Source organism: Trichechus manatus, unplaced genomic scaffold, assembly GCF_000243295.1.
Source record: "Trichechus manatus latirostris isolate Lorelei unplaced genomic scaffold, TriManLat1.0 scaffold00185, whole genome shotgun sequence".
NCBI classification, from domain to species: Eukaryota; Metazoa; Chordata; class Mammalia; order Sirenia; family Trichechidae; genus Trichechus; species Trichechus manatus.
This window is the reverse complement of record NW_004444121.1, coordinates 4,013,400-4,025,766: the sequence shown is the minus strand read 5'-3', so window position 1 is coordinate 4,025,766 and position 12,367 is coordinate 4,013,400. Positions and strand designations below refer to the sequence as shown.

General features: G+C 43.7%; 1 protein-coding gene across 2 annotated transcripts in view; it reads right to left on the bottom strand.

Moving 5' to 3' along the window:
* Positions 1 to 4,519: 4,519 nt before the first annotated feature.
* Positions 4,520 to 12,367, bottom strand: part of ZNF623 (zinc finger protein 623) — a 17,309-nt gene continuing 9,461 nt past the window's right edge. For both annotated transcript variants that reach the window (XM_012558795.2, XM_023741631.1), the window contains exon 2: positions 4,520 to 8,514. In XM_012558795.2, the coding sequence (XP_012414249.1) occupies positions 6,928 to 8,442 (1,515 nt within the window). In that variant the 5' untranslated portion in view covers positions 8,443 to 8,514 and the 3' untranslated portion in view covers positions 4,520 to 6,927. The remainder of the gene's footprint in view (positions 8,515 to 12,367) is intronic.

Below are 12,367 nucleotides of genomic sequence, written 5' to 3'. Positions count from 1 at the left end.
GTCCAGGGGCGTTGGGCCTCCTACTCAGGCTTACTCTTTGGCTCACTCCGCCAGACCCGGCCCCACCAGCCCAGCCCACCCTCGGGTCTATCCCAGCCGCCCCCGCGCCCCCAACGCCCCCTTGTAACCCCAGTCCCTGCCCTGCACCCTTAGCCGCCGCTCACCCTCTCCCTCCGCCCGACTTCTAGAACGCTGGCTGCTCTTGCTGTCTCCACTCTGGGCACCCCGTGTCCCGGGCACTGGGCATGCGGGCCACTAAAACGGACGTGGCTCAGCTTCTAGAAACTTTCAGCACCTCGTGTGCCCCCCATTTCCATCCACTCAGGCCCCTCACCTACCCCCATCGTCCACATCTTTAGAACATGGTTCTTTAGAACAATTTGGCGTCTCTGCTGATAAAATTCCCCCAGGACACACGGTGTCAGGCCGCCACTTTACGTTTGGGCTGGTGACCGTCCCCTTACAGTCCAAGAGACATACCCCTGGGCCCCACCTGGACGTTCCACAGCGATCACTTCTCCTCAGCTCAGGGAGAGAATTTATTCCATTCGAAGCTGGAGACACAGCCCCGACAGACCAAGTTCGTACAACAGCAGATGCCATTTATAAAACATTCTTGAACAGTTACAGAAACGGAGAGATTCGTGGTTGCCAGCGGCCGGAGAGGGAGGGGGTGAGGGTGAGGTGGGAGAGAGGTGGGTGTGGGTAACATGTGCGGTCCTCACAATGTTGGAAACGCTCTGTGTCTTGACCACCTGGATGTCAGTATCCTGGTTGGATATTTATACGACTGGAGGGAAAGTGGATAAAGGGTACAGAGTCTCTCTGTATTATCTCTCACAACTGCATGTGAATCCACAACTATTTCCAAATAAAAAGATTAATAATAATAAAAAGTAAGCACGCTACACCTGCCTCGGACTGATGAAGCTGAACTCTCTGGCATTCGACTGTGTGGGTCATAAATTATGAATAACACTGAGAAGAATGAGAATTTCAGAACACTTAACTGTGCTCATGCAGAACCTGTACATGGATCAAGAGTCAGTTATTGGAACAGAAAAAAAACAATGCATTGTTCAAAATGGGATGTGGTTCAAAATTGGAAAAGGTGCGTGGTAGGGTTGTATGCTTTCCCATTACTACTTCAATCTGTATGCTGAACAAATCATCTGAAAAACCGAACTATACGAAAAACACTGCATCAGGGTTAGAGGAAGACTCATTAACATCGAAAAGCAGATGACACAGCCTTTCTTGCTGAAAATGAAGACGACTTGAATTACTTACTGATGAAGGTCAAAGACTACAGCTTTCAGTATGGATCACATCTGAACGTGAAGAAAATGAAAATCCTCACAACTGCACCAATAAACAACATCATGATAAATGGAGAAAAAAACTGAAGTTATCAGTGATTTTATTCTACTTGGATCAACAATCAATGTCCATGAAGCAGTGGTCAAGAAATCAATCTCCAGGTGATAGGCGGTCTGTTCTCCCAGAGTGACATTGACCCTGTCCCAGACACACCCAGCCTCGAAGCCTGGCTCAGCTGTGGAGGCAGAACGGGCCTCTTGCCTTGCTCTGTGCCAGGTCAGGCTCTGAGTGGGCTGACAGCAGGTCTGTCAGTCTTGGTTCCTCACACACCATCCAGGCCCAGTACACGCCCATGGACATGCGCCCACACTGTACCCCCTAATTCTCTGAGGCCTCGGCTACCAGAGGCTGGTCCCTCCCAGTGACAGACTAACATGGCTCCCATCTGCCATTAGAGGCCCTGGATAAGCAGAGCCATATCTTCCAGCCACCCCCACTGCACTGAACTGTTTATCCATTCTCCACCTCCCTGGCTGTCCATTCCAACCACAGCATACACAATAGACTCAGTCAGTGCTCCCGTCCTGGGCAGTGGTAGGTGTTTAATATTAAATGTTTCCTAAGGTGGATGAACATGCGGGATTCAAATGACATTTGAAAAGGTGGCAGTATACTTCACATGGGAAGAAGGGCAGAGCCTGGACCTCAGGTGGGAGCGCTAGCATAAATACAGAATAAAGCTGGAGAACTTCAGAAATGTAGTCGAGCTATATAAGGTCTGCCTTCAAATGCATGGGAACGAGAGAGAGATGTGAAAGAACATGAATCCCTTCCACAGCAACACCAAGGCTGGGATTCAGATCTTGCAGGTCACTGCATGGCGAGAAGTCTCCTGGATTGCCCCCAAAGCTGGCCTGCAGTCAATGAGTAGAAAGGAAACACCCCTCCAGGGTGCAGATGGGCCAAGGGTGGTGGACAGGGAACTCTGTCAAGGGCTGTCAAGCAGGAAACACCTCTCTGGGTTGCTGGCAGGCCGAGGCTGGAACACTGACCAATGGGGCAACTGCAAGACTCAATGGGAATTCACCCACAGCAGCACAGTTGAAATACAATGAGTGAATACCCACCACTAGATGTCTTCCGGATTTGCTGGTGATTGCTGCATGTCAGGAGGAGAAAGGTTTTTTTAAAAAAGAGAAAGAAAAAGCAGAACCAGGAAAAGAAATTTCTTCCTCCTGCAGTGTCCCTCCAGAGCCCTCTACTGACAAAGCTTGACATAACACCAACTTTAAAGGAGAATTTTTTAAGGGCCCATCTACATTTTCACGCAGCAGGTAATTAAGGATAAATTTGAAACTGAAAGGCAAAAATAAATCCGTAACTGGCAGTTTCCGACCTCACTTGGGCCTTGGTGCTGCCTGGTATTCACTCTATGAGTCTCCCTAATCAGTGCTCTTTTTGATCCAAGCAGCCTTTTTACCACTCCGTAACCATCTTACTCCAATCCCTTTCTTCTCACTTGGAAGATAACTTTGTCTCCTGTTTCATGGAGAAAATATGTAAGAAGGTGTTTGGATAAAATTGAGTAATGCAAATTTTGGGAAATATACCAGTACTGAACTATAACTTGAGGTTAAAAAAGTGGCAGTGTGGCATTAGAATTCTGAACACTTTGCTTGCACTCATGGTCCAAGGATCCTTTGTCTTGCTATTTCTGAACCAGTGGGAAGATAAAAAAGGAAAGCAAGCAGCTTTATTTTTAAGAACATAACCTAGAGTTCGCACTCATCACTTTTGCTCAGATCCCATTGGCTATAAGTCAAATGACCACACCTAGCCACAAGTGTGTTGAGTTGTGTATATTTTCACAATAAAAAAATGAAATTGAAAACTAGTGAGAAAATGTATGTTTTGACTTTCTAAAAAATAGAAACTTGTAATATATGTAATATATATATACAGTAATTGAACTGTGTCCCCTCCAAAATAGGTGTTGTAAATCCTAACCTCTATGCCTGTGGCTAGATCAGCTCTGGTGTTGCAGTGGTTAAGAGCTCAGCTGCTAAACAAAAGGTTGGCAGTTCGAATCCACCAGTTGCTCCTTGGAAATCCTATGGGGCAGTTCTACTCTGTTCTATAGGGTTGCTGAGTTGGCATCAACTTCATGGCAATGGGTATGCTTGTGGTTATAATCCCATTTCGGTATGGGTTGTCTTTGTTACATTAATGAGGCAGGATTAGTGGAGGGTGTGTGTTGAGTCAATCTCTTACAAAATACAAAAGGAGCAGATTAAGCAACCAGAGATGGGGGAAGATAGATGCCAAGCCACATGGAGATCTCCAGGGAACTAGGGAACAGAAGCTTAGGAGACAAGGACCTTCCCCCTGAGCCAACAGAGAAAGCCTTCCCCTAGAGCTGGTGCTCTGAATTCAGACTTTTAGCGTCCTAAACTGAAAAAATAAATTTGTTTGTTAAAGCCATCCACTTGTGGTATTTCTGCTATAGCAGCACTGGATAACTAAGATATATATACATATATATCCATATACCCCACCACCCACTGCTGCCAAGTCAATTCCAACTCATAGCAACCCCATAGGGTTTCCAAGGCTGTAAATCTCTACAGAAGCAGACTGCCACATCTTTCTCGTGCAGAACTGCTGGTGGTTTTGAACCGCCAACCTTTTGGTTAGCAGTTGAGCACTGTAACCACTGCACCACCAGGACTCCTATTTTTCTTTTAGGAAATCTTAAAGCTTTAGCTTTGACATTTAGATCTATGATCCATTTTAACTTAATTTTTGTGTACAGTGTGAGGTAAGGATCAAAGTTAGTTTTTTTAATCCATAAGGATATCTGGTTGTTTCAGTGCCATTTGTTGAAAGACTTATCGTTTCCCCACTGAATAAACCTCCATACCTTTATAAAAATTGAACCATATATAGGTGGTCTATTCTGGACTCTATTCTGTTCCTCTCATCTAGGTGTCTTATCTTTACCCCAATACTACACAGTCTTGATTACCATAGTTTTATCATAAGTATTGAAATCAGGTAATGTATCTGCTTCAATTTTGTTCTTTTTCAAAATTGTTTTAGACATTCCAGGTCCTATTCATTGTCATGTAAGTTTTAGAATCATCTTGTCAACTCCTACCAAAAAAAAAAAAAAAAAAAAAAAGCCTCCTGAACTCTACAGATTGATTTGGGGAGAATTGACATTTTAAAAATTCTAAGTCTTCCAATTCTTGAACATGGTATACTTCTTCATTTATTTATGTCTACCCAAGAGAAATAAAAACGTATGTCCACACGCCTTTAGAGAAATGCTCAGTTTTATTCACAATAGTCTAGTGGGGAAGACAGAAACCCGAATGTTCATCAAAAGGTAAATGAATAAACAAATGATGGTTTATTCATACAATGCAATACTACTCAGCAAAGAACTACTCAAACATGTAACAACTTGGATGAATTTCAAAAACATGCTGAGTCAAAGAAATCTGACACAGAATACATATTGTATGATTTCATTTACATGAAATTCTAGAACAAGCAAACCTAGCCTACCATGACATCAGATTAGTGGTTACCTGGGGTTGGGGTGGGATTGACTGAGAAACAGCACAGGGAACTTTTCAGGGTGATGAACATGTTGTCTATCGTAATTTTGGTGGCAGTTACATGGATGTATGCATTTATCAAAACTCAAAACTTCATACTTAAGATGGGTGTTTTACCGTATAAAAATGGTCTGGTAACACCTGCTTCTATGTCATTTAAAACATTTATGGTAATGATGAGTTTTCCAGAAGGCAAGAACCCCTCAAAGCTTCTAGGGTTGCTGGAATTTAAGAACTCAAAATATCCCTTATGGGAAGAAATTATTTTTTATCTTTCAGAACTGATTGTTCTGGTTAATATTCCAGGGAAAGAAATCCAGAGGCAAAGACTAATAGTTTTGCTTGGCAGTTATCCGCTGTATCACACAAGTTGTTTTCGAATAGTCCTGCCAAAAGAGGGACCTTCATGCTTCCTGTCTCTGCACACAGGTCCCCCTTCCAGATCATTCTTCTCTAGCTAATGCTACTCATATCTCTAAACCAGTTCAAATGTCACCTCTTCTGTGATGCCTTCCCAGATCCTCCATGCCAAATTAGCAACTTCCTTATCTATGCTCCTACAGAACTCAAAACCACTTCTATTTCAACTCCTAACTCGTACTGTGATCTTTCTGTCTTCCCCACTAAACTCTGAATGACTTGAGGATGGTTGGTGTCTTACCCGTCTCTCCTTTCCCAATATCTAGCATGGGTCCTTGCAGATATCAACTCATTTTCAAATGAGTGATAAAGCAACCCAGAGAGTAGGGAAAGTGACAGAATGAGTTGTGTTCGATCATTTTTTTCCCGCTAGGACAGAAAAAAGATATACAGTTCATAGAAATTATGTGCACCTTGAGTGGGTTACAAAGCTTCAATGACAACTAAGTCAAGACGATGTTCTCTAACACAAGTGAAGTTATGGGTGTGGTCTAAAGGCAATAAATATGAGGAACACTAATCTCATACTGGCTACTGCCTGTAGTTTCTGAGCTATGTAGGAACAGAAGATATCACAGGGCTAAGAAAAAAGATATTTCTAACAGAACAGGAGATTGTACCGATACAAAACACACCCAGAAATTTTAAAAACTATAGAAATGATGAAGAGAGTCAATAACACATAGATTTTGGGGTGTGTTTTTTATTGCCTTTGTGCTAGGCACTGGGGTCACATAAATGAATCAGGCATGATCACTGTCCTCAAGGAACACATAGCCTAATGAGATTGTGTATAAAAACATAATTCTGACATATCACAGTAAGTGCAGTAACAGAGGCAGGCATTGAGCACGGAAACATTGAAGAAGGGACCCTAGCTAAGTTTCAGGGAAAATTTCCTTGACATGATGCCTGAGATGAGTCTTGAATAATGAGTACACGTTAATGAGGTGAGAAGGCCCTTCAACAAGGACAAAGGCCGGGAGGTAGGAGAGAGGTTGGTGGATGTGAGAAACATTACACATTTAGTGTTGCCAGAGCATCAACTCTGTGGCAGGGAGTTAAGCAGTGGGAGATGAGATCGAGGAAGCAGAAGGCCTCAGGATGCATGCTAGGGAGCTTGGACTTCATCCTAAGGTCAACAGGGGACCAGCAAGTGGTTTTAAATAAGAAAGTATCATTCTCCAAACTGCCTTTTTGATAAACCAGAATTTGCTAGGCAATACTCTCTTAATTAGATACATAGTTCCACTCTAAAAGGGACATAACTCAAGGATGATTGCAATTATGAAATACAGAAATCTCTTGACCTGTCCCATCTCCCCCATTTTTCCAGCTCAAAGTCAGTTGGAAAATCATGTGGCTTTCTTGAGGACAAGCATTCATGTCTGAGGAAGAGTAATGAAGCCCAGTACTGATGCAAAGTGGTACAGGTGGTGCTCGCTCCAAAAGCAGTACCATCTGTGACTATGGGAAATTATGATGCATCCAAATCTTAAACAGCCATATGAATTATGATTCAGAACACTCATTTCCAAGGATCACTCATTGAGTTGGAGAATAATTATAAGTTATCTGTATGTTCCCCCTGACATATAGACTCCTCACCCAAATGTATGGGGGCCTTATTCAAGTCAAGTCCCACCTGGTGAACACCTTGATTATTTTTAAAGTTTGGGGTTGGATTAAAATCTTTTTCATACTGACTACACTCATAGAGTTTCTCTTCAGTATGAATTTTCTGATGTTGAATGAAGTTTGACCTCTGAATAAAGCCTTTTCCACAATGACTACATACATAGGGTTTTTCTCCAGTATGAATAATCTGATGTAGAAGAAGCTTTGAGCTTTGAATGAAAGCTTTCCCACAGTCTTTACATTCAAAAGGTCTCTCCCCAGTGTGGATTTTCTGATGTTCAGTAAGGTGGGCTTTCTGGAGAAAGGCTTTCCCACATTCTTTACATTCATATACTCTCTCTCCAGTGTGAATTTTCTGGTGTCGAATAAGGTATGAACTCAGAAAGAATGCTTTCCCACATTCATTACATTCATAGAGTTTCTCCCCAGTGTGAATTCTCTGATGCTGAGTAAAGTTGGATGTCTGGCTGAAACGTTTTCCACATTCATTACATACATATGGTCTTTCTCCGGTATGAATTCTCTGATGCTGAATAAGCTTTGAACTCCGAATAAAGGCTTTCCCACATTCATTGCACTCAAAAGGTCTCTCTCCAGTGTGGATTCTCTGATGCTCAATAAGGTCTGATCGATGCCGGAAGGCCTTTCCACATTCTTTACATTCATACTGTTTCACTTCTGTATGGATCTGATAATGGCGGATAAGGCTTGAGCTCCGAATGAAGGACTTTCCACATTCATTACATTCATAGGGTCTTTCTCCTGTGTGGATTCTCTGATGTCGAATAAGTAATGAACTCTGACTGAAGCCCTTTCCGCATTCTTTGCATTCATAAGGTCTCTCTCGGGTATGAACTCTCTGGTGTCGAATAAGATCTGAGCTGTGACAGAAGGCTTTCCCACACTGAGTACATTTGAATGGTTTTTCTCCTGTGTGTATTCTCTGATGCTCCATAAGATTTGAATAGTGAATGAAGTTTTTTCCACACACATTACATACATAGAGTCTGTCTCCAGTGTGAATTCTCTGATGCTCAGTAAGGTGTGAGCTTTGACTGAAGCCTTTCCCACAGTGATCACATTTATGAAGTTTCTCCCCAGTATGAGAAAGCTGATGTCTAATTAGGTCCGAATGAAATGTGAAGCTTTTGCCACAAGTATCACATTGATGGGCTTCCCCTTCTATAAGCTCTCTCTGAAGTATAAGAAGGTTAGAGTTCAGAATTGGACTTCTTCCTGATTTATTACACATCTGGGCTGTCTCTCCCGTTTGGATTTTCCAATGGGTAACTGTCACCTGTCTAAAACCTGCCTCTTGAGAGGGGGAATTCCTCAGGCTCTGCCCTTCTGGGTTTCCCAATAGCTCCCCTAATCTGAGTTCAGGGTCTTCCCCAGACTCAGGGGCTGAGGGCTGCATCATTGGAAGTTTTTCTGACATCATCTGATAAGAATTTTCATCCTTGGAAATTCAGGCTTTGAATCACCTTTGTGTCACCAGTTGCTACTTTAGAATCTGAAACAAGAGAATAAAAAGATCATCTTTTCCCCACTATTAACAAAAAGGAATTGCTGGAACATAGAGGATAGAACACGTATCCAAGAAGTGGAAGAAAGGTGTTTCCTCTGCCCGGTATGCTTGACCCAGTATACTGTTATTCACGGCTCTCATTTCACCCCTTATCAACCGTTCCCACTTAGGAAAGATTCTCTGTGGTTCCACCTCTAACACATACAGCTCGAGGGGGCAGACTGGCCTCTGGTATATAAAAGTCCTCTGACCCTCACTGGGTCCTAGATGGGTGCCAGGTAACACCTACTCATAAGCCTAATCCCCCAACTGCTGATTAGGGACATGGTTTGGATTGACTTAAAAAATCAAGACATTTTCTTCCAGAGACATACAAAATTCATAAATCCTACCTCCTTTTCACTGTCCCTCACTTCTTCCTGTCCTCCCTTTCCTCCTTACCCAGCTTAGCTCCCATGGTCTATGATATTATACTAATTTTAGGTCACAACCATCTTCTTGCATTTAATCCTAACTCCTTGCCCTTTTCTTCCTTTAACATACTTGCATGACAAAACCCCAGATCTGGTTAAATTCAGCTTGCTTCCCGCTGTCTGCATTGTTGCAGACCGAGCTCTCTTTAAGTTGATAACTCCTTGCCTAATGGGGCCTAAGAGCTGCCAGCAGTCCTCCACACTGTCTGAATCTGGTCACTGGGCTATTGGCACCTTTCAGATCACAATCCACCTCTGCCAGATTGCCTTCCTATGGCCTGGAGAGCAGCAGGAAGTATTGGTCAACCAGTTTTGAACATACCAAGGAAAGCAACACCCAAGGCAATGGCAGAGCAAACAAGATAGAAGAAACCTTGTTCCCTGGATCATCTTGAAAAGCAGAGTACTGACCTACCCAGGACCACCCACCTTCATCTGGACTATGTAAGCAATCAACTATCTCATTTGCACCTATGTATTTTTACTGTAGTTTAGCTTATACCCGACTACAAAACTGGTGCCTTGCAGTGGGGTAAAAACATAATAAAAAATCTAAAACGTGGTACTGGCTTAGTAGTCAGGCAGTAAGGAAATTAATATTAGCATGTCATGGCAAAGAATTTGGTAAAACTGGAAAGCAAACTGTATGTCTACCCACCAACCTCATAGTTAACTCTAGTGAAAGTGGGTAGGAGGCCAGAATGCTGGCCTGCGTTGGCTAGTTCTTCATGCTTCTAGAGCAAAATACCATAAAATAAATGAAGTTTAATGAGAATCAGCCCATTTGTAAGCAGAAAGAAAATAAAATACGGCTCTAATAAGGGAACTCTCTCTAAAACATCTGCATTTTATCAGTAAAGAGTATGAGAATTCATTTAGGATCTCATAGGATTAGAAAAGCCAACCGCCTCTCTCTCGAGTCTTCTCATTAAGGGATCTTACCAGACAGTGGGAGCCTGCCCAGCTGTAAGCTCAGGTAATGGGTATTACCTTCCTACCCAAGTCCTACAGTTTCAGATATCAGAGGGTAACTGCCAAAAAATGAGGGGGGGGGGGGCAGCACAGAAGCCAGTACAAAAAGGACTCTGCAGGTTTAAAAACCAGAGCTGAGGTTGTGGTTCTTGCACGTGGAGCTCCTAGAAAGCAGGCAGCCCAGAACTGCATCACATTTTTAAGGAAAGTATATTGTTGAAGAAACCACAAGCCTACCCTGTAGGAGTCTGCTCATAGCACTTATTAAACTTAACCAAGATATCCATCGACTTGGGAATGGGTAAACTGAGGAATACTTACATAACGATAATATATAGCAATGAAAAACAAACAATCGCCACACGCAAAAGCATACCCTAATCTCACAGATGTGATGTTCAGCAAAAGAAGCCAGGCACAACAGTGTACCATATGATTCCATTTATACAAAGTCCATAAAAAGCAATCCATGCTGACGGAATTGAAATAGTGATTATTGTTAGGGGGGAAGGTAATGTCTAGCACGGGCACAAGGGGGCTTTGGGGATTCTGGAGATCTTCTACATTGTGATTGGAGTTATACATGTGTGTTTACTTCAGAAATGCATTGAGCTATAGCTTCAGACCTGGGCTCTTTACTGAATATACGGTATATACTTCAATATTTACAAAATACATTTTTTTCACAAGAAAAAAGTCTGTGATTATTCACCCTTATGTGGTCACTGTGGTGCTCTGCCCAGACCCCACTACAGGGCCAGGCACCCATCCCCCTCTAGCTCTGGGGACTATCATGCAGGGACGTGCCTTCATGCAGAGGGAGCACTTCCCCAAGGCTATGCCCTCTCCCAGGGGAAGGCCACTTTATTAGCTATCCACTACTGCATAACCACAAACTCAGCCTCTTAAAACAGCATACGTTTACTGTCTCAGTCTGGTCAGGGTCCTCTGCTCAGGCATACAAACTACACTTGCAGTGCTCATCTGGAAGGTCTGGGGGAATGTTTCCAGACTGATTCAGATGGCTCGTGGCACTCAGTGCCTCATGATGGTAGGACTTAGGTCACCGTTTCTTTGCTGGCTGCCCGCCAGGAGCTACGCTCAGCTCCTAAAGGCTGCCTGCATTCCTTGCCGTGGGGTGTTCCACCTTCAAGCCGGCAATGGTGCACTGGATGGTATGCTTCAAAACTTGACTTCTCTTTTGGAGAAAACACCTTGCTCTTAAAGGGCTTTCGTGATCGGATCAGGCCCACCTGGATAATCTCCTCAGGTCAACTGACTTGGGGCCTTAATCACACCTGCACACTCCCTTCAGAGCCACAAGTTAGTGTTTGAATGAGTAATTGGGGGAAGGTACGTGCACACTACCGGTTGGGAATCTTGAGAGGCAACCTTAGATTGCCGAGGACCACACCCACAGTGCATGACTGGCTGACAACCTGAATCCAAAGGCCAAGTCCCCTTGCACCAGTTAGGAACAACTCTGAAGGTCATCCCAACCAAGAACTCTACTGGGATCAGCTCCTCCCTCTGCCCAACCCTGCCTTCCTTCCAGCTCTATTCCCAGAGAGCTCTCTCCAGTGAGCCTGCTGGACACAACTCCCCAGTTCAGTCTGTCTCCAGGGCACTCAATCTAAGACGACTCTATCAGGCCACGTCCAGGCCCCAATCCTCATCGGCATGAGTACTGCGCAGTACCCATGAAAGGTGGGCCACACAGGATAAGGTTGTGTCCCTCAGAGGGTGAGACCAAGGCTATGGGGGACAAAGTGGAAGGGAGCAGAGAGCAGAACCAGAGCTGAACCAACACTTCTGCTACAGCCAGGGCAGGGTAGCTTTTCAAAAGCATTTTACTTTTTTCTATGAGCCATAACTTGCCTATAGTCAGGTGCACAAATCTGAATTGTACAGCTTGATGAATTTTCATGGTATCGTCCATGTAACCACCACCCAGACCAACACGTGTAACATTTGTCAGCTGAAGACTTCTTCGTGTTTCCTCCCCATCAATACTCCCCCTACAAGATAACTACGTCCATGAATGTTTAAGTCTGCCTGTTTGGGGGTTTCTTTTAAATGGAATCATAGTTTGTCTGCTTTTTTTTTGGTGTCTGCTTTTTGTTGACATATACCCATTTTTTAAATGGAAATAAAATTTGCATACCATAAAATTCACCATTTTATAAGTGTACAATTCAGTGGTGTCTAGTATATTCCCGAGGTGAGCAATCTTCACCACCATCTAACTCTAGAACACTTCCATCGCCCCAGAGATGTGCCTGCTTATACTCAAAAGGCGTGCTGGGCTGCGGAGGTCATCTGTGCTGGCTGCGGGGCTCATCTGTGCTGGCTGCGGAGGTCATCTGTGCTGGCTGCGGAGGTCATCTGTGCTG